We start from the raw sequence: 20,733 nt of genomic DNA on the forward strand, positions 1-20,733 counted from the left end.
GAAGGGTGTAACTCTGCTTAGGATAGCACTGAATGTTACTTATCTAGCCTCATAGCTGGCTATAAAATCTAAACCAACGAAGAAGGGGGATAAACAGTGTTAAGCATGAGTAAGCTAAACTTGCTGCTAATCTTGCATCACCTGAAAGGCCTGGTGAGCAAAATGAGTTTGCAGAGAGAATATATTTAAAGCAGCCAGATGTTGATGCCTTGAAGCACCAGGTTTGTAGGTGAATTCCTACAATCATGTTGGTCTTAAAAACAAGCAGTTTGACTCCAGTGGGACAAGGACCCTACACTCTACACACAATGAACACAATGTGTGTGTGTGTAAAGTGCCTTCAAGTCGCAGCCGACTTATGGCAACCCCTTTTGGGGTTTTCATGGCAAGAGACTAACAGAGGTGGTTTGCCAGTGCCTTCCTCTGCACAGCAACCCTGGTATTCCTTGGTGGTCACCCATCCAAATACTAACCAGGGCTGACCCTGCTTAGCTTCTGAGATCTGACGAGATCAGGCTAGCCTGGGCCATCCAGGTCAGGGCAATGAACACAATATACTACCATAAAAAAATGAATGGAAGCTCTGCCATTGACTGGAACCTTGTACGTATGTCAGAATTGTTTCAGCATTACCAGCTGCCACTAGTTGAGCACAATCCAAAGAAAACTAAGAGTGCTGAAACTGTACTGAAACCAACAAAGCTAAATCACATTTAAATTTCTGTGATTGCACAGCATTAGAGGAATGAATTATGACTAGGACTGCGGCCTATACATCAAAATGGGCCCCAGAGTTGTTATTGTATATGTTTTGAGAAGGGAGGTCATGAATACAGTGCCTGTAGTTTCAGATGGTTACTTGGCCCCTTGCAGGAGACTTGGGGCTTTTTCCACATGGCCATTTTCCCACGGTTTGGGTATCAACCTACAGATGTTTTTCTCCAAGATTCCTCACATCCTTATTTTCCATTTGCAGTCTGTAAGTCCTTCCATGGTTTCTTCAATGTTTCTCTGTGCTTCCTCAAATCAACCAAGGCAGTTTGAGAAAATACAGGGAAGTGATGAAGAAAGCATGGAAAAACAAATGGAAAAGGAGGACTTGAGGAAGCTCGGGGGGAAATCTGCTGCTGGTCACCTCTCAAACCACAGGAAAATGTCCACGGGAGAAGACCCCAGGAGCTTCAATTAATCAGTACAACAATACAGTCCCATACTGGAGATACTGAAAAACAATCCTAACTTCCCTCTTACCAACACTAGCCCAAGTGCTTTTAAGAGCTCAGATCTTGGTACAATAATTAATTGGGAATGGAGAATAAGTACTTCAATCCCAGTTAGCTGCACCCAGGTTTCTAAGCTGCAAATGGACAGGAACACTAATACAGTATTCTGCAATAATGAGTAAATTAGGGTCAGGGAACACATGGTGTGGGATGTCATATCCTCCAAACTCACCCATACAGCACAGAAAGAGACAACCCTCTTCCCCGCCCCCCGCCCCAATGGTCCTCAGATTCGTGGCTAAATGAACAGATTCAAGGGAGGAGCTGTGGCTCAGTGGTAGAGCATCTGCAGGGCATGCAGAAGGTCCCAGGTTCAATCCCTGGCATCGCTAGTTAAAGGGACTAGGCAAATAGGTGATGTGAAAGACCTCTGCCTGAGACCCGGGAGAGCAGCTGCCAGTCTGAGTAGACAATACTGACTTTGATGGGCCAAGGGTCTGAATCAGTATAAGGCAGCTTCAAGTGTTCATGTGAGAAATCATGGCTAGGAAGCCAGCAATGTTGTACTACTGTGCTATTTGGGGAAATCTCCTAATAGTTTACTCCCCTCCATGCTTCTTCATAGCCCCTCCCTCCAATTGTGTTGTTCATAAGCTCTCAGACTACTTCCTCAAGGGCACACTATGTTCTCATGATATATCCAACTTGAAAAGTGGGCCTGGTTAGACAAATATAATAAATCCACATTTGGAGGCTGTTAATTTTATTCACTTGATGGCTTTCTGGTTTTTAAACCGATTCAGAAGAGCTTTGCTGTGCAGTGTTATTTTAAACATACCAACACGAGGAAATAAATCATTTGTGCCAACTCTAAAAGGAATGCCAAATTATTTAAAGGAAGCGAATGTCATGTTGTGTTCCAGTGTATACTAAGGTCTTCAGTTTCTTGGCTCAAGTGCATAATCTGTGTATTTAGAATACATTCCTTTCAGCATCCCTATAAGGCTACATGTCCCCAACACTTATTAAGGTTAGCAAATAATCATATGACAACTGACAGAAAACAGTTAATTAGCAGGAAGCAATACAGCTGTGCAGATGGATACACATAGATTTGGTTTTAAAGGCTTTTTTTTAATGATCAGATCTATGAAATGCTCTTCATTTCAGCTTCCAGAAGAAGCAACCCCCTCAACAATGGTATTTGTCCTCAATTTTCCTTCTCTCGGGCATCAGCCCAGATTCAGATAACCTATGTGTGTCACAGCTGACTAACAGCAAACCCAGTAAGAGTCTTCCCAGGCAAGTGAGAAGCACAGATGGTTTGCCATTGCCTTCCTCTGCAAAGTCTTCCCTCTAAGGATTGAACCTGTTTAGTTTCCAAGATTGGGCTCTACCATGCCACCTTCCCTCCTTCAGATGACCTACACTTCAATAATTTTTGAAAATAACACACTCACTTGGATATCTTACTGGTTTCAATGAAACCTGCCTCCATGTGACTATGCATTTTAAATGACAGCCTTACGTCCTCATCCTAACCACACTATTACGGTATAGTATATGTTAACAATTTCAACAGAACCTACATAAACATGTTTAGATTTATGGCCTTGGGCAATGATGCATATAAAGTTTGTACTAAAGTTATTCAGTGATCACAGCCTGATGCGATCAGACTTATCTCAACCATGTTGACGATGTCAAGAACAATTAAAAAGATCTGAAGCTTAACCCCTTCTCTGCTCACCAGCTCTCCATTCCAAATCCCCTCTTCCCATGCTGTGAGTTTCTCCTCCAACCATGCGCAATACCACAAGGAGAAAAGGAGCTTGGGGAGTGCAAGAAGCAGTGGGCAGGGAAAGAAAAGCACTCCTTGACCACCGTCCCAAATCCTGCTTTTTCCTAGACAGATTTGAGCGTGAGTTACATAGGTTTGCATGCAACATGTAGTTATGCCCTAACACTGAATATTGAATTGGCAGGTGCTGACAGATGGCTGGTTTAAAGAACCGTGTCAAGAACAACAAAATATATGAGCTTTGGAACTGTAGCCAGAAGTTCTCAGGACACAATGCTTTGCTTTGCTAAGAACATTATGAATGAACGGAACACACAGAGAGAAGGCAGAACACAGCCTACTAAACAGAGGTTCAAAGTGCTTTCACATGTGCCTTGGGCACAAAGAAGCCCACAGTGGCGCTCCCCAGCATGCGTACAGGGCACTTCTAGTCACACTCCTACACAGATGCTTCCACCGGAGCCCCTTTTCAGTAGCATATTTCCATGTTATTACAAGAAATGACATATTTGCCTGTATGCGAAAGTTAGGAAGCACTACACCCACACCAAATCTGCAAACTTCTTTCCGTAGGCTAAAAGTCTGTATGACTCTACATGGTTACGTTTTACTGAGAGAGTGTGTGTGCGCGCTTAATCGAAGCGACAACGCTGTGCACCCTTAGCTAAACATAAGCCTCACTTAATTTCAGTCATGAGAACAGTCTGCCCATTTGTGCACACGTGTGCTTTTGTTAGTTTTACAGTTATTTTGAAAGGCTAGGATCTGACACCCAGAGTCTGGAAAGAAGGAATTCCCACCAAGAAGGTGCAGCAGCAGTGTTACTGCTATGCAAGGAAGATGCTAGGCTGGCTTTATACATCAGGCTGCAACGCAATCTCTAACCCAATGTCTTACAAGGGAAGTTATGTTAATATGAGCAGGATAGAGTGGGGAGGGGGCTGGGGGCCGCCGCACAGGTTCCGTCCCTTGGCAGAGTATGCCAGATCCTTCGGCAGCCCGAAACTGGCTGAGGGAGGGCAGAAGGAGTCATAGAATCAGAGTTGGAAGAGAGGGTCATCTAGTCCAACCCCCTGCACAATGCAGGAAATTCCAAACTATCCCACACCCCACACCCCCAGTGACCCATACTTCATGCCCAGAAGATGGCCATGGTGCCCTCCCTCTCATGATCTGCTTAAGGTCATAGAATCAGCATTGCTGACAGATGGCCATCTAGCGTCTTCTTAAAAACCTTCAGGGAAGGAGAGCCCACCACCTCCCAAGGAAGCCCGTTCCACTGAGGAACCACTCTCACTGTTAGAAAATTCTTCCTAATGTCTAGACCATGGGTTCTCAACAAGGGGGGAATCCCCTTCCGAGGGGGGGATTTCAGGGTTCCGGGGGGGAATTGGGACCACTATTCAGCAAAGTATGATGTCCTGTAGATTATGTACAATCTGTAAAATTGTAGTTTGTTTTTAATTTAATCTGCAATATTCAATAAAGTTTATGAAGAAGAAGAGTTGATTTTTATATGCCAACTTTCTCTACCACTTAAGGCGGAATCAAACCGGCTTACAGTCATCTTCCCCTCCCCACAACAGACACCTTGTGTGGTAGGTGGGGCTGAGAGAGTGTGACTAGCCCAAGGTCACCCAGCTAGCTTTGTGTGCAGGAGTGGGGAAACAAATCCAGTTCACCAGATTAGCCTCCGCCGCTCATGTGGAGGAGTGGGGAATCAAACCCGGTTCTGCAGATCAGACTCCCCTGCTCCAAACCACTGCTCTTAACCACTACACCACTACACCTTGGGAAGGGGGGAATTATATTCTGAACAAGGGTGAAAGGGGGGGGAAACAGAGCAAAAAAAGGTTGAGAGCCACTGCTCTAGACGGAAGCTGTTTGGATTTCATTTCGACCCGTTGGTTCTGGCGGGGCCGGTGCCAGGCATTTTTGCGCCCTAGGCAAGGCTAGCTACTTGCGCCCCCCCCCCCCAATAGCTAACCAATTTTCAAAAACAGACGTCTTGTAGAAAAAATAAAAGTGAAAAACTTTTTATAATACGTTATAATTAAATATATTCCACAGCACTGTTGTGCTGCTTATCTTAGTGTGTGTGTATGTATATGCGCGCGAGCGCTCACACGTGTTAAGTGCCATCAAGTTGCTTCCGACTCATGGCGACCCTATGAATGAAAGTCCTCCAAAACGTTCTATCTTTGACAGCCTTGCTCAGATCTTGCAAACTGACGGCTGTGGCTTCCTTCATAGAGTCCATCCATCTCTTGTTGGGTCTTCCTCTTCTACTACTGCCCTCAACCTTTCCTAGCACAACTGTATCTTCCAGTGACTCTTGTCTTCATATAATGTGACCAAAATACAACAGCCTCAGTTTAGTCATTTTAGCTTCTAGGGTCAGTTCAGGCTTGCCTTGATCTATAACTCCCCGATTTGTTTTTTGGGCGGCCCACGGTATCCATAACACTCTCCTCCAACACCACATTTTGAAGGAATCTGCCTTCTTCCTATCTGCTTTCCTCAATGTCCAGCTGACAGACAGACAGACTGACAGAGATAGACAGATTGATAGATAGGGAGAAAATGCATAGTCGCTTTATCCTCCTTTAATCCCTGTTTTAGCCAGGATCGAACGCACGTTCGGCCAAACGCATGCGTTTGATCCTGGCTAAATCCTGGCTGAAACAGGGATTAAAGGAGGATAAAGCGACCGTGCGTTTTCGCCCATAGAGAGAGGTAGAGAGATAGAGAGAGCTACAGATATAAATTGTGAGTTGCATTATTTCCAAGAAACTAATTTGTTTAAAAACTGTGCGATAGATAGACAGACAGACAGACAGACAGACAGACAGACAAAGAGTTGCATTATTTCCAAGAAACTAATATGGATGGATGGATGGATGGATGGATGGATGGATGGATGGATGGTAGATGGACAGATGGATGGATAGCATCTATCTATCTCACCGTTTTTAAACAAATTAGTTTCTTGGAAATAATGCATCTATCTATCTAAGAAACAAATCTGTTTAAAAACTGCCCCTCGGGCCAGTCCTGCGCCCCTGTGAGGTCTGCGCCCTAGGCAACCCCCTGGTTCGCCTAAGGGTAGCACCGGGGGGGGGGGGCAACAGAAAACCACTCGTCCTCTACACGACAGCCCTCCAAGTACTTCAAGCCCAGCTCTGCCCCCTGCCGGCCTCCCTTCCCTCGACCCCATCGGGGACGCGAGGGGGGGGGGAGGCGGCGGCCCAAGCTCTCTCTCCCCCCCCCCCTCCCGGAGCGCGCCGGCGGACTCACACGGTGAAGTGGTAGACGAAGCACTTCCAGCCGGTGGGCCGCTCCAAGAAGTTGTACACCCGCCCTTGGACGTGGCTGCGGCTCAGCAGGGGCCGGCGGACGCTGTAGATGGAGACGCGCGGGTCCAGGCTGACCGGGGGGCGCGGGAAGTCGCCGCTCACCGCCACCGCGGGCCCCTGCGGCTGCAGCTGCGGCGCGCTGGCGACCCCCGGGGGTCCCGCCGCCGCCGCCGCCGCCGCCGAGAGGGAGAAGGGCGCGTAACGCGCGCCGGGCGAGCTCTCGTCCAGCTCCAGGCTGGACGGCTTCATGCTGCCTCTCCTGGCCCCGGCCGAGAGGCGCCCCAAACCCCACGCTTTCCTCTCCGCCTTGGGGCTGGACGACATGGCTGGAGGGAGAGGGCGCGCCGAGGGCTCCGGGGGGCAGATGCTGGCGCGCGCTCCGACGGCGCGGCCCGAGAGGCTGGCCGCGCACCCCCCCCCCTCGCCCGCCGGCGCCTCGTGGCCCTGCCCACGGAGGGGGACGGACCCGGCGCGGCGCCAGCGGCCGGCAGCGGCCCCGCGCGCTCCTCCTTTCGGGCCCCGCGCGGGGAAGCGCCGCAGGTGCGGCTCCTGCCCGCCCCTTCTGCCCGGGGCCCGGCGCGGGCCGTCTGGAGGCACCAAAGAGCAAGAGTCCCGCAGCGCCTTCAGGGCTGACCGCGTCGCTGGCGAGGTGCGGAGGGGCCGTGGCTCGGTTGGTAGAGCCTCTGCTCGGCGGGCGGGAAGGTCCCAGGTTCAATCCCCGTGATGGGAAAGACCGCTGCCTGTGGCTCAGTGGTAGAGCACCTGCGCGGCATGCAGAAGGTCCCAGGTTCAATCCCCGGCGGCTCCCCTTAAAGGGACCAGGCGAGGAGGTGATGGGGAAGACCCCTGCCTGAGACCCTGGAGAGCGGCTTTAGGGGAGGGGCCGTGGCTCAGTGGTAGAGCGTCTGCTTGGCATGCACAAGGTCCCAGGTTCAATCCCCAGCTTCTCCAGTTAAAGGGACTAGGCAGGTAGATGATGGTTCAATGGTAGGCATGCAGAAGGTCCCAGGTTCTATCCCTGGCATCTCCAGTTAAAGGGACTAGGCAGGTAGATGATGGGAAAGACCCCTCCCTGAGACCCTGGAGAGGGGCCGTGGCTCAGTGGTAGAGCGTCTGCTTGGCATGCAGAAGGTCCCAGGTTCAATCCCTGGCATCTCCAGTTAAAGGGACTAGGCAGGGAGATGATGGGAAAGACCCCTGCCTGAGACCCTGGAGAGGGGCTGTGGCTCAGTGGTAGAGCCTCTGCTTGGCATGCACAAGGTCCCAGGTTCAATCCCCGGCGGCTCCCCTTAAAGGGACCAGGCGAGGAGGTGATGGGGAAGACCCCTGCCTGAGACCCTGGAGAGCGGCTTTAGGGGAGGGGCCGTGGCTCAGTGGGAGAGCGTCTGCTTGGCATGCAGAAGGTCCCAGGTTCAATCCCCGGTATCTCCAGTTCAAGGGACTAGGCAGGTAGATGATGGTTCAATGGTAGGCATGCAGAAGGTCCCAGGTTCTATCCCTGGCATCTCCAGTTAAAGGGACTAGGCAGGGAGATGATGGGAAAGACCCCTGCCTGAGACCCTGGAGAGGGGCTGTGGCTCAGTGGTAGAGCCTCTGCTTGGCATGCAGAAGGTCCCAGGTTCAATCCCTGGCATCTCCAGTTAAAGGGACTAGGCAGGTAGATGATGGGAAAGACCCCTGCCTGAGACCCTGGAGAGGGGCTGTGGCTCAGTGGTAGAGCCTCTGCTTGGCATGCACAAGGTCCCAGGTTCAATCCCCAGCTTCTCCAGTTCAAGGGACTAGGCAGGTAGATGATGGTTCAATGGTAGGCATGCAGAAGGTCCCAGGTTCTATCCCTGGCATCTCCAGTTAAAGGGACTAGGCAGGGAGATGATGGGAAAGACCCCTGCCTGAGACCCTGGAGAGGGGCTGTGGCTCAGTGGTAGAGCCTCTGCTTGGCATGCAGAAGGTCCCAGGTTCAATCCCTGGCATCTCCAGTTAAAGGGACTAGGCAGGTAGATGATGGGAAAGACCCCTGCCTGAGACCCTGGAGAGGGGCTGTGGCTCAGTGGTAGAGCCTCTGCTTGGCATGCACAAGGTCCCAGGTTCAATCCCCAGCTTCTCCAGTTCAAGGGACTAGGCAGGTAGATGATGGTTCAATGGTAGGCATGCAGAAGGTCCCAGGTTCTATCCCTGGCATCTCCAGTTAAAGGGACTAGGCAGGGAGATGATGGGAAAGACCCCTGCCTGAGACCCTGGAGAGGGGCTGTGGCTCAGTGGTAGAGCCTCTGCTTGGCATGCAGAAGGTCCCAGGTTCAATCCCTGGCATCTCCAGTTAAAGGGACTAGGCAGGTAGATGATGGGAAAGACCCCTGCCTGAGACCCTGGAGAGGGGCTGTGGCTCAGTGGTAGAGCCTCTGCTTGGCATGCACAAGGTCCCAGGTTCAATCCCCAGCTTCTCCAGTTCAAGGGACTAGGCAGGTAGATGATGGTTCAATGGTAGGCATGCAGAAGGTCCCAGGTTCTATCCCTGGCATCTCCAGTTAAAGGGACTAGGCAGGTAGATGATGGGAAAGACCCCTGCCTGAGACCCTGGAGAGGGGCTGTGGCTCAGTGGTAGAGCCTCTGCTTGGCATGCAGAAGGTCCCAGGTTCAATCCCCGGCGGCTCCCCTTAAAGGGACCAGGCGAGGAGGTGATGGGAAAGACCCCTGCCTGAGACCCTGGAGAGCACTTTAGGGGAGGCGCCGTGGCTCAGTTGGTAGAGCCTCTTCTGGGCGGGCAGAAGGTCCCTGGACCAGGCAAGGAGGTGATGTGAAAGACCTCTGCCTGTGGCTCAGTGGTAGAGCACCTGCGTGGCATGCAGAAGGTCCCAGGTTCAATCCCCGTGATGTGAAAGACCGCTGCCTGTGGCTCAGTGGTAGAGCACCTGCGTGGCATGCAGAAGGTCCCAGGTTCAATCCCCGGTATCTCCAGTGAAAGGGACCAGGCAAGGAGGTGATGTGAAAGACCGCTGCCTGTGGCTCAGTGGTAGAGCACCTGCTTGGCATGCAGAAGGTCCCAGGTTCAATCCCCGGTATCAAGGGTCCAGGCGAGGAGGTGATGTGAAAGACCTCTGCCTGAGGCTCAGTGGTAGAGCACCTGCTTGGCATGCATAAGATCCCAGGTTCAATCCCCGGCGTCGCCAGTTAAAGGGACTTGGCAAGTAGGTGATGTGAAAGACCTCTGCCTGAGACCCTGGAGAGCCGCTGCTGGACTGAGTAGACAGTGTACTGACTTTGATGGACCGAGGGTCTGATTCAGTAGAAGGCAGCTTCATGTGTGTTCAAGGTATGAGCTTTTGTGAGCCTCAGCTCACTTCTTCAGCTCCAGACCCTCTCATCCAACAAAGTATCTGAAGAAGTGTGCTGTGGCACATGAAAGCTAGAAATTTTGTCAGTCTTTAAGGTGCCACTGGACTCTTGCTCTTTGCTAGTGACAGACTAACACAGCTAGCCATCATAAGTTATCTAGAAGACAGTCTATTCCATTTTTTATCTTGACAGCAAGCAGAGAGAGAATTTGTCTAAGCCCATACAGTGAGGGATTGTAGGGGGAGGGTTTTGAACCTACTTTTCCCACTACCAAGTCCAGCTTTCTAAGTATTATTACAGTACAATGGCCACAAAAAAGACCCCCCCAAAAAATGGAGTACCCCCATCACCACTTAATGAACACCTGCAGAGGCCTTTCATATCACCTACTTGCCTAGTCCCTTTCATTGGAGATGCCAAGGATTGAACCTGGGACCTTCTGCATGCCAAGCAGATGCTATACCACTGAGCCACAGCTCCTCCCCTTGGCATTGGGGAGGGGTGGTTTCTGTTGGAGAGATGGAAAGCTACATGAAACTGCCTTATGCTGAATCAGACTGTTGGTCCATCAAAATCAATATTGTCTACTCAGACCAGCAGCGGCTCTCCAGGGTCTCAGGTAGAGGTAATGGTTACTAGCCATGATGACTTAAAGACAACCTTCATATCCATTCCAGAGACAGTAAACCTCTTGAGGTTGAGGGGGAAAAGCAGCTGATGTGAAGGGTCAGTCACATGCATCAGCCCTAAAAAGCCCATGTGAAAGAGAGATACATCATTTTACTATGCTGGGCAGTCAGAAACTTATTAATGATATCCTAACATCACCAAGAAAAAGAGTTGGTTTTTATATGCCAACTTTCTCTACCAGTTAAGGCAGACTCAAACCGGCTTACAGACACCTCCCCTTCCCCTCCCCACAACAGACACCCTGTGAGGTAGGTGGGGCTGAGAGAGCTCGAACAGAACTGTAACTTGTCCAAGGTCACCCTGCTGGCTTCGTGTGTAGGAGTGGGGAAACAAATCCAGTTCACCAGATTAGCCTCCGCCGCTCATGTGGGGCAGTGGGGAATCAAGCCTAGTTCTCCAGATCAGACTCCACCACTCCAAACCACCACTCTTAACCACTACACCACTATACATCACATTCCTTTCCCTATCTGGACCAACATCACAAAAAGACATCGCTCTCCGCCATGAGCCACTTGAAGCTGGTGTGCTTACTCCTGAATAGATCTGTTTGTAAGTATGCACCTACCCATTAACAGGTATATTTACAAGTAAGTGCCCCAACTCACTCTGTTTGGGAAACTGGCCCACAAGTGGATCTTCTTGCAGTGGTTACTTTAGCATGGCAGGTACAGGCATTTGCAAGCAGTTCCTGTACTGCTGTTTACAACCGATGAATTGAAAGTATGCAAAGAGTAGTGCAGGAATGTACGGAGCCAAGAAGGGACAAACGAAAAAGAAATGCAGGGTGAGTGGCTGGCACTGACATAGCCTTAATTGTGGGCATGCCTGAGAGCCCGCACCATGCCTGACAGCTATAATGGGAGAAGCAGTTCTAGAGCTGTTGCAGTGAAGCATTGATTTACACATTCCCATTTTCTCTCTGGTGCTGCTATAAACAGAGCAGCCATCTTTTGCTTTAGGAAGGCACTTTGGCACAGGGGGCTTTGCTGTTAGATGTACCAATTGAGACACATCTAGACCTTACTGCGGTTACTTGCTTTTGACAGTTACATTGCCATTGTGTGTCTGAATTCACTCTTCTCTACTTAAGGATAGATGGAATCACATTCTTGCTATATCTGAATAAGTGAGCTGCGGCTCACAAAAGCTCATTCCCTGCCAGAAATTTTATTAGTCTTTAAAGTGCTACTGGACTCTTGCTCTTTTCTACTGCTATTGGCCGACTAACACGGCTACCCATTGTGATTGATTTACCCAGTATATGGAAACTTTTTTCACATGCTTCATATGTTATAAAAATAATATGTCAAAAGAGAAAGGATTATTCACATCCCCCCTCCCCGCTATGCAGAGACCCGTGAGATTCTTTCTTGTACACATGAAGCAGTTCAAATCATTGCCATCTATGGCTAAGTACATACGGATTTTTGTTTAGTATTTGCAGCTATCTGTACAAACTATTTGTGGTCTTAGTTTAAGCTGCACTTTAAGAGGAGAGGGTTTCTTCAAGTTTATTTTTGTGATGGAACAACCTGATGAAGTTTTTCTTTTCTGTTTAACCATTCAACGCTGCTCTCTGCATCCAGAAGGCTTTTCTTTGGACCTTTGTAAAGAAAGTCCTGAATTTACTGGGTTTGATCTATTCTTGATGTGATTCCTTTGCAGTATATATCAAGAGTTTGTCGTCTTTCTTTTTTGAGCCGGTCGATACTGTCTCCTGAGAATCTGGAAAATAATAAAATAAAAATAATAAAATAAAAACACAACTGATAATAAAGGCAGGTGTTTATTTTAAAAACATATCTCCTACCTGTAAAAGCAGCCTATGAAAAGTTTCATTAACAGCTTATGGGAAAACTTTGAAAAGCACAAAATAAAACCAGCACTTGCCACAGATAAAAACAGAACAAATAAACCACCATAACCAACAACGTCTTTCACCCATGCCAAATAATGCACTTTCAATCCACTTTCAATGCACTTTGCAGCTGGATTTTACTGTGTGAAACGGCAAAATCCACTTGCAAACGATCGTTAAAGTGCATTGAAAGTGCATTATTTGGCATGTGTGAAAGTGTCTGATACTGTAAACCTCTGAATACCTCTGAGAAAGCAACATTGGAAGAAGTCTTGGTCTTTATGCACTGTTGATGGCCCTCCAGAATAACTGGTTGGCCACTGTGTGAGACAGGACTAGACGGACTACTAGTCTGATCCAGCATAGCTCTTCTTGTGTTCTTAGAATCATAGAATCATAGAGTTGGAGAGACAACCAGGGTCATCAAGTCCAACCCCCTGCACAATGAAGGAAATTCACAACTACCTCCCCCCCCCCAACACCCCTAAGAACCAGAAGATGGCCAATACTTCACCAGTATGTACAAAAAAAGCTGTGTTAAGAGCCAAAAAAACAACAACCTATCATCACTATCTTATGAAGGGAGCTTTGACTCTCGAATGTTTCTATGCTGGAAATCTTGCTGGTACTTAAGGTACTACTCATCTTGAATCTTGCTCTTTTACTGCAGACCGACACAGCTACCTATTGAAACTATCCTCCTTACATTCCAAAAGCCCAGTGAACGAGAATAGTCCAGATGTGTCTTCTAAAACATATAGGGCCACATGTACATCTCAGGGAAGAGAGTCTGAAAGTCTGTGCTGCCACCAAAAAGGCCTTGTCACATATGTCTGCCTGATGAACTCCTGAAGAAGGTGGGACTTGCAGAAGGCTCTTTTGCAAGAATTGTATATATGAAGGTTCCTGCTAGAGGAGACAATTTGTGAAGTACTCCAGTCCCTGAATGGGCATGGCTTGGACATTAGTTGCAAGCCACTTAAATTCGATTGATACTATATAGTCATAGTGACTAACCTGCGGGACCACCTCTCCTGGTAGCCCCCCCCCAAGAGCTTTACGCTCCACCAATAGCAATCTGCTGGTGGTCCCCGGCTCAAAGAGTGTGTGTCTGTCCTCTACAAGGGCCAGGGCTTTTTCGGCCCTAGCCCCGACCTGGTGGAACAGTCTCCCTGGTGACATCAGGGCTCCGCGGGACCTTAAGGAGTTCTGCAGGACCTGTAAAATGGAGCTATTCCGCCAGGCCTATAACTGAGGGCAGCCGCGAGTTTATCCATTGTTACTAGCCTCCCCATCCCTCCCCCCACTTGGTACTTGTGGGGGTTGACCTGCCAAAACCCGGTTTCAAGATGGCTTCAAGGCCATCTTGTTAAGGTTTTAATACCATGTTTTAATGTTTAGTTTTAACTATTGTTGTGCTTTTATGTATTAGAAGGTTGTTACCCGCCCTGAGCCCGGCCTTGGCTGGGAATGAGGGCAGGCTATAAATCCAAATAAATAAATAACCCTTGGCAACAGATAAGTAGCCATATTCTTTCTGACCTACGGTAATATTTTTTTTCAAAGGCAACTACATAGAGTGCACATGGCAGTGCTTCTGTCTCAAAAGCCACCAGGGCAATGCGTAACTGCCATCCCTTGGCTGAGCTATACAGGCATTATTCTACGCCACTGCCTATACAATGTACTTCACATAATTCTCATGCTCCATTAAATCAAGAACCCTGTAGCATTCAGGTTTTTCCAGCAAAACAATTGAACATGAAAATTTGAGAATCATTTCTCAAAATTAACTAGCCTGGTAAGCTCTGTAAACTGAAATTGCATGCATTTACCTGAACTTCCACTTCTATTTTTCTGTTTATATGCTACGGAGCTTCTTGGCTTTCATTTACTTCCCATGTAGATTCTTAAGGTTCCCAGATCTGCCAAACAATGCAAATCTTGTGATACAGGTGTGCTTAAATAAACATCCAGTGTGTTGGCTCCCGTAATGTGTCGCCTGAGATAAGGTCTCGCTTTCTTGTTGAATACTTTTAAAACGCTGCTATACCAAATTTGGCACCTCACCGTCTTGCATTTTCCTAAATATTTTCTGCTGTGAGAACCACTGGTTAGTTAGTTAAGCTGTTAGGCCAGGCTTGGGGCAGGGTTAATTTTTTTTTCTGCGCACATGCTTCAAGCAACGGCTGCTTCTAATAGGAGAAACAATTTCACACCTTAGCGTACTCCGGTGCAGCAGCAATTAACTAACAAGTTCTGTTCCCAGAGGTGAACAAGCACATTTTCTTTTGATCTGACACTGTTTCCCTTGGGGCTTAATATAGAATGGAACTAGTTAACAAGCTTTTTCTCAGAGTTGCGCTGAGTTCAAGGGTGATACTGGTGCTTAGACAAAAATGTTGCGGTGAGATAAGGTGCTATATAAAGTTAAGGGACAGCCTTGTCGTTTTCTGCTTGATGCACGGCCCCTTTGGAAAGTCCTCAGAGACTCTGTAGGACTGTGTGCCGCAGATAAACTTTAATTTACAGTACATTATCATAATAGTTATGAAGATAAAATTTTTCGGGAGGCTTATAGGACACTGAAATCTGCTGGGCAAGAGAAGCACCGACAGATGTCACAATATTTGGTGTTATATCACACTCACAGCATTACATTCACATCTCAAGCACTTATACTAGAACAATTATTTAGGAATGCCTTGCCTGTTTCTGTGATCGTAATCTCATTTATCCTCATAATAGCTCTGGGTGAAAAGGGAAGAGCTAGGCCGAGTGAGCTGTACATCCACACTATGCATTTATATCTAGTTAATGCCTCTCGATGCCTCGTGGCATTAGCTGAATCATTCTGGGAGGCTCCTAATTGTAATTAGTGTGTCAGGCAAGGATCAGGGAGACCCAGGTTTGAATTCCCATTCAGTCCTGGAAGCTCACAGTGCAACATTGGGCCAGTTACTCTCTCCTAGCCCCACTCACCTCACACAGGTAGTTTGATGAGGGTGCTGTGAATTCCCTAAGGAAACTGATAGTGTAGCTCTGTAGCTTGACTTAGGGGCAAACTACGTGTTACGATGTTTGACGTATTGTGTCAGAGTTCCCCAACCTAACTATAAAACAATTAGTCACACACCTTGCTGCCAGGATCTTATTTCCTAAGCATGCAAGGCTCTGATTCAGATTGGGACTGCAACATGGAAAGAGGCTAGGGATGCCAACCTCCAGGTAGTAGCTGGAGATCTGCTATTACAACTGATCTCCAGCCCACAGAGATCAGTTCACTTGGAGAAAATGGCTGCTTTGGCCATTGGGCTCTATGGCATTGAAGTCTCTCCCCTCCCCAAACCCCTCTCCCTCCCCAAACCCCTGCCCCCCAAACCTCCCGCTGGTGGCAAAGAGGGACCTGGCAACCCCAAGGGAGGCTAAAGCATGTGATATAGCCCACCCAGTGTGGCAAATAGCAACCCCCAGGGATGTGAGGAAAAGGGGGAGAAGACGAACCCTCTTCTCCTTCCACCCTGTGGTCTCAGTCTAGGGCCATGGTGGTAAAAATATTATAATGGTGCATGGTGGTAAAAATATAATAAACTAAATAACTGATTATTTACTGCCTGTTAATGGTACCCAGAAATGGTGTTATCTGAGGTGGGCCACCTCACCATGTCTAATGGTGGGGCCAGGGCTGCCTCAGTTACTGAGGTCTGACAGTCTTTTCAACTAGATCACATTAACTTTCCTTTTTTCAAATAAAAGGAAGCATCTGTGATCAGTTTGAGAAATCTAACAGACATTGCAGAATGCGATGTTAGGAAAAAAGAAGAAAGATATTGTCCACAAATGCACTGCGGAATACCATGTTAGAAAGCTAGTTTACTTGGTTAACGGAGCAATTCCAAGAACACTTTCATGACCGTAAGCCCCATAGAATAGACCTGAGTAGGATTCTAAGTATTACCTAAGTAGGTAATAAGAGAAAACTTCCTGCTTCAAATTTTAGCCCAACTCACTAGGTAAACCTAGGCAAGCTACTTCTTGTCTTAAACACTGCTTACCTACAATATGGGGTCATTGTGCTTACTTACCTATAGTAAAGTGCTGGTATAAGATCACTGAGGGCATTTATGCTTGGTATGGTAATTAGCAGCACGTTCCAGGCTGAAGTGCCCCGCATATTTTTTTTGAGTTTTTCACCCTGAACCATCATGCAGGAAGTGACTGCAAAGCTGGCACATACCTGCTTTGCATTTCTTAAGAGCCCCTTTAATGCAACCTTTTGTGTTTGCTCCACCCCCACACCAAAGAATCCCCTCAAGGAACCATGCAAAATCACAGCTGCGCGTTAGCTATGCAAACGGTGGTTGGCTAATGGAAGGAACAAAGGAGCAGGTGAGGGGGTGGTGGAATTTCTCCTTTTGTGTCGGGACCATGAATAAGCATTTTAAAAGTCACATTTTAAAAAAAGAGCTTTGAGCGAGCATCAAAATTGACCCTGCATAAATGGCCCGAGAGTAAATGTATGCAAAGTGCTATAAATACTGTGACAACTAGTATTATTTTTCATGAATCATGTGTGTTTTTGGTAACTTTTGAACTTCATTTATACCCTATCTTTCTCCCCAATGGATACCCAAAGTCACTTACATAGTTATCCTCTCCTTCATTTTATTCTCACAACAACTCTGTGAGGTTAGGTTGGGCTGAGAGTGTGTGGCCGGTCCAAGGTCACCCAGAAGCTTCCATGGCAAGAGTGGGGATTTGAACCCGGGTCCCCCAACACCTAATCCAACCACTACACCATACTTGGTCAGTGAGATTTAATATGTACAGTGACACTTAAATGTCTTAGAACTTGCTTAAACGACAACTTATCAACGACAAAATCACCTTATGAGACTCTGACGCTTCTATACAGAAGCTCAGCACAGTGATAGTAATAAGTAATTTGCATTCTGTACAGCTAAGAATTTCTATTCAGAATTCAGGTTACTGATAAACATACTACTCAATAACAGATGATATCCCACCCTCTACACGGTCTGTCATTTCGTACATCCATGCTGTTTGGCGCAAACTGGCTTTGGATCAAAGGCCTCGAGCTGCTAAATAGGTTATACTGACCTGCAGCTCAACATCGCTGGCGCTTCTTTTATAACTTGTTACAGATGCTACAATACAACACTTTATTTCACACCAATGCCGCGTTAAGCTCTAGAGAAGCCATCCATGTAAGGCGCACATCAAGGCATCCACTATAGCAGAGTAGATAGACCCAGTCAGAAGAAAAGTGTAAAGTAATACCGTAATAACATTGAATTTTCTCCTGGTGTTAACAGCGGATGTTTTAGAACTAGAACTAAAATCTGAAAGCTCAGAGAATAGTTTCTGAAAAGCTTGCAGAGAGGTAAAGATGCATGATGGAAGCTAATAAGTAGAGTTGCCAACCTCCAGGTAATAGCTGGAGATCTCCTGCTATTACAACTGATCTCCAGCCGATAGAGATCAGTTCCCCTGGAGAAAATGGCTGCTTTGGCAATTGGACTCTATGGCATTGAAGTCCCTCCCCACCCCAAACCCCGCCCTCCTCAGGCTCCACCCAAAAACCTCCCACTGGTGGCGAAGAAGGACCTGGCAACCCTACCAATAAGTCTACTTATATTTTTTCGCTGGCAATTGCTGGAAGTACAGTAAAAGAAGCATTAAAACTATATTTGGGGTCAAATACCAAAGCCATCATTCTGGAGGTCAAGGGGTTTCTCCAAAGTAAGTGGATTGATGATTGCAGCTTTAATGGTGGAAATTCTGACCTATTGCAACCTAAGGCAGTGATTCAATCAGACGGCATGATGAGAGTGATGAGATAATAAGTATTTGGAATCCAGGGAATAATTTGTTTAATTATAATGAGAGGAAGCTATTAATCACCTGGAATTTTACATAATAGAATATCTTCAAATGCAAACATTTATGTAATACATTTTGTTCCAGTTCCTGTTTCCTTCTGCATCATAAAGCATCCTTGTCTTTTGTCTCTATTCTGCTTAAGCATTGCGCCAGAGATCCGCCTTGTTCCCTATTGTCTTCTGTATAGAGTTCAGGTATAAATTCTGGAGGGAACTGAAGCAGATTCTGCAGTCCACTCTGGAAATGCCCCAAAATTTAGAGTGTGCTGTGCCTCTTTGTGCATTCCCCTGGGTCTCTAGCCTAGGGGCAACTTGGCCAATGGGCATTAGGGTTGCCAACCTACAGGTGGGATTCAAAAATTACCTCGTGCTTAATTAACGGAGATAAACAAAAACCAAGCAAGCACTGAGGGCTATAACAGAATATTATTACAATTATTTGCAGTTACAAGTCACTTGCAAACCAGTTAACATTCACTGGATCATTCAACATTACTCAACATAATAGTTATTAAAGTCCTGAAACATAAATTCAAGGAAGATTGCAGCCGGGAGAAAATTGGGCCCCGTGGGTGGGGCCTGGAGATCTCCCAAAATTACAACTGATTTCCAGATGACAGAGATCAGTTCCCCTGGAGAAAATGGCTGCTTTGGAGGATGGACTCTATGGCATTATAGCCCAAACCCTGCCTTCCCAGTCTGCACCCCCAAATCTCCATGAATTTCCCAACCCATAATTGGCAGCCCTAATAGGCATTATTGCTGTGCCAGGGGCTGCATCTCATATGCTCCCTACCTTCTAGCACCAGGTCTTTCTTGGTGGTGGTATTCACCACTACTGAATATTTAGGGTTGCCAGCTCTGGTTTGGGAAATACCTGGAGATTTTTGGGGTGGAGCCTGAGGAGGGCAGGGTTAGGAGAAGGGAGGGGCGTCAATGCCATAGAGTCCAATTGCCAAAGCGGCCATTTTCTCCAGGTGAACTGATCTCTATCGGCTGGAGATCAGTCATAATAGCAGGAGATCTCCAGCTACTACCTGGAGGTTGGCAACCCTATTAATATTGGCAGGGTTCTCCCAAGTTCTGGGGGGGGGGGTTGGTGGAAATCAGTGCAACCTTATGAGCAATAGCACCCTTTAAAAGAAAACAAAACAAAAGAAACACCATGGAATGGTGATAATTTGTCAATACTACCACCTTATTTATTTATGTATCCATTTAGTACATTTATATACTGCCTTTCCAGATACCTGCTTGAGAGATTGTCATTGCTAGAAGCATAGGAGCATACTAGGTCTTTCTAAGCATGTCCAGATTGGATTGCTGAACTCATTTTTAGAGGGCTGGATTCAGACTAAATTTTCCATCAAACAAATAGAACTTCTTTGCCTCCCACTTCCACTGAAATCCACTGATTTCCACAAAATGCTTTCTCCTGGTTGATAGGGGATCTAAGCAATTACATGGGGAGGGGGGTCTGCAGCGGGAAGGGGGAATTGGTGGTAGTTGCCGATTTAGTCTGGACCCAACCCAGATGCTGTAATCCATTCCAGAGATTTGGCAGAGTGGCACACAGTTATTCTTCCTTCTGCCAAAGCTTTTCTGAGCAGAATCAAGCTGTTCCCTATGTACTCTCAAGAATATCTTCACATAGGATCTAAACTCACCTTTTAGATATTGTTATGGCTGACCTATAGAATGTGTTCCATTATGGGAAAAAGTAGGGACTCGGCACTTGCCTGCAGCAATGCCTCTGCTCCCCAAACCCCGCCCTCCCCAAAACCTCCCACTGGTGGCGAAGAGGGACCTGGCAACCCTAGCTGAAATCCTAGAATGAACACAGCTCTCTTTGAGGACAGTTGGTCAGACCCATAGGATCTTTCATCATTGCTACATTAGGGGTTTTCACTGATTACATTTGAGGGAAATATTCCATTATGTTTTCTCTATGACGTTTAACATTTATATTTAATTTCCCTTTATCTTTTATATGATCAGAGCTAACCTTTGATACTTGGCATACTAGCAAGATACTCAAATTTCTTCCATTGCAAACTTCCACGTGTATTCATCCCGTGCTTGAACTATCGAGGCTGAACTTGGACAGCCTAGCAGCGGCAGAAGCCCTGGCACTAGTACCAACATGTCTTCATGGTAAAGGGTGGGAACAAAAGTCCTTAAATCAATTACCGTAACCCCTCCCCTTCCATCCCTCTCCCTCTGACCTCCATGAATTGTATATCATGCATCAAGGCGCCTGAGAAAAGGACAGATCCAAATTTTCCTGAATGTTACTGTCATTATTTATTAGATGGGGGGACCCATGAGACTTGCGGGGGGTATCTCACTTTTCTGTCCCCCACTATTTTCTCTTTCCCTTTCGTAAAACCCCCCACAGCCTCTCTCCTTTTCCTGCTTCCTTCTCTCCTTCCCATTAATCGGACAACCTACCTTTATCCATGCTCTATCTTCAGCTTTCCCTCCTTCCCTCCCTTGTCAGCCACTTCATTGGGAAACTATGATGGCCAAGCTGTGCAGTGTTGGCCACCAGGATAGATCCAATTATGTA

General features: G+C 47.2%; 2 protein-coding genes across 2 annotated transcripts in view; one reads left to right on the forward strand and one right to left on the reverse strand.

Moving 5' to 3' along the window:
- Window positions 1-6,704, reverse strand: part of KCNQ1 (potassium voltage-gated channel subfamily Q member 1) — a 383,627-nt gene extending 376,923 nt beyond the window's left edge. Inside the window, exon 1 of the mRNA XM_056851952.1 lies at window positions 6,322-6,704. Coding sequence (XP_056707930.1) covers window positions 6,322-6,704 — 383 coding nt within the window. The remainder of the gene's footprint in view (window positions 1-6,321) is intronic.
- Window positions 6,705-6,744: 40 nt separating this feature from the next.
- TRPM5 (transient receptor potential cation channel subfamily M member 5) overlaps window positions 6,745-20,733 on the forward strand; it is a 116,036-nt gene continuing 102,047 nt past the window's right edge. Inside the window, exon 1 of the mRNA XM_056851954.1 lies at window positions 6,745-7,050. Coding sequence (XP_056707932.1) covers window positions 6,745-7,050 — 306 coding nt within the window. The remainder of the gene's footprint in view (window positions 7,051-20,733) is intronic.

Source organism: Euleptes europaea, chromosome 6 (assembly GCF_029931775.1).
Source record: "Euleptes europaea isolate rEulEur1 chromosome 6, rEulEur1.hap1, whole genome shotgun sequence".
NCBI classification, from domain to species: Eukaryota; Metazoa; Chordata; class Lepidosauria; order Squamata; family Sphaerodactylidae; genus Euleptes; species Euleptes europaea.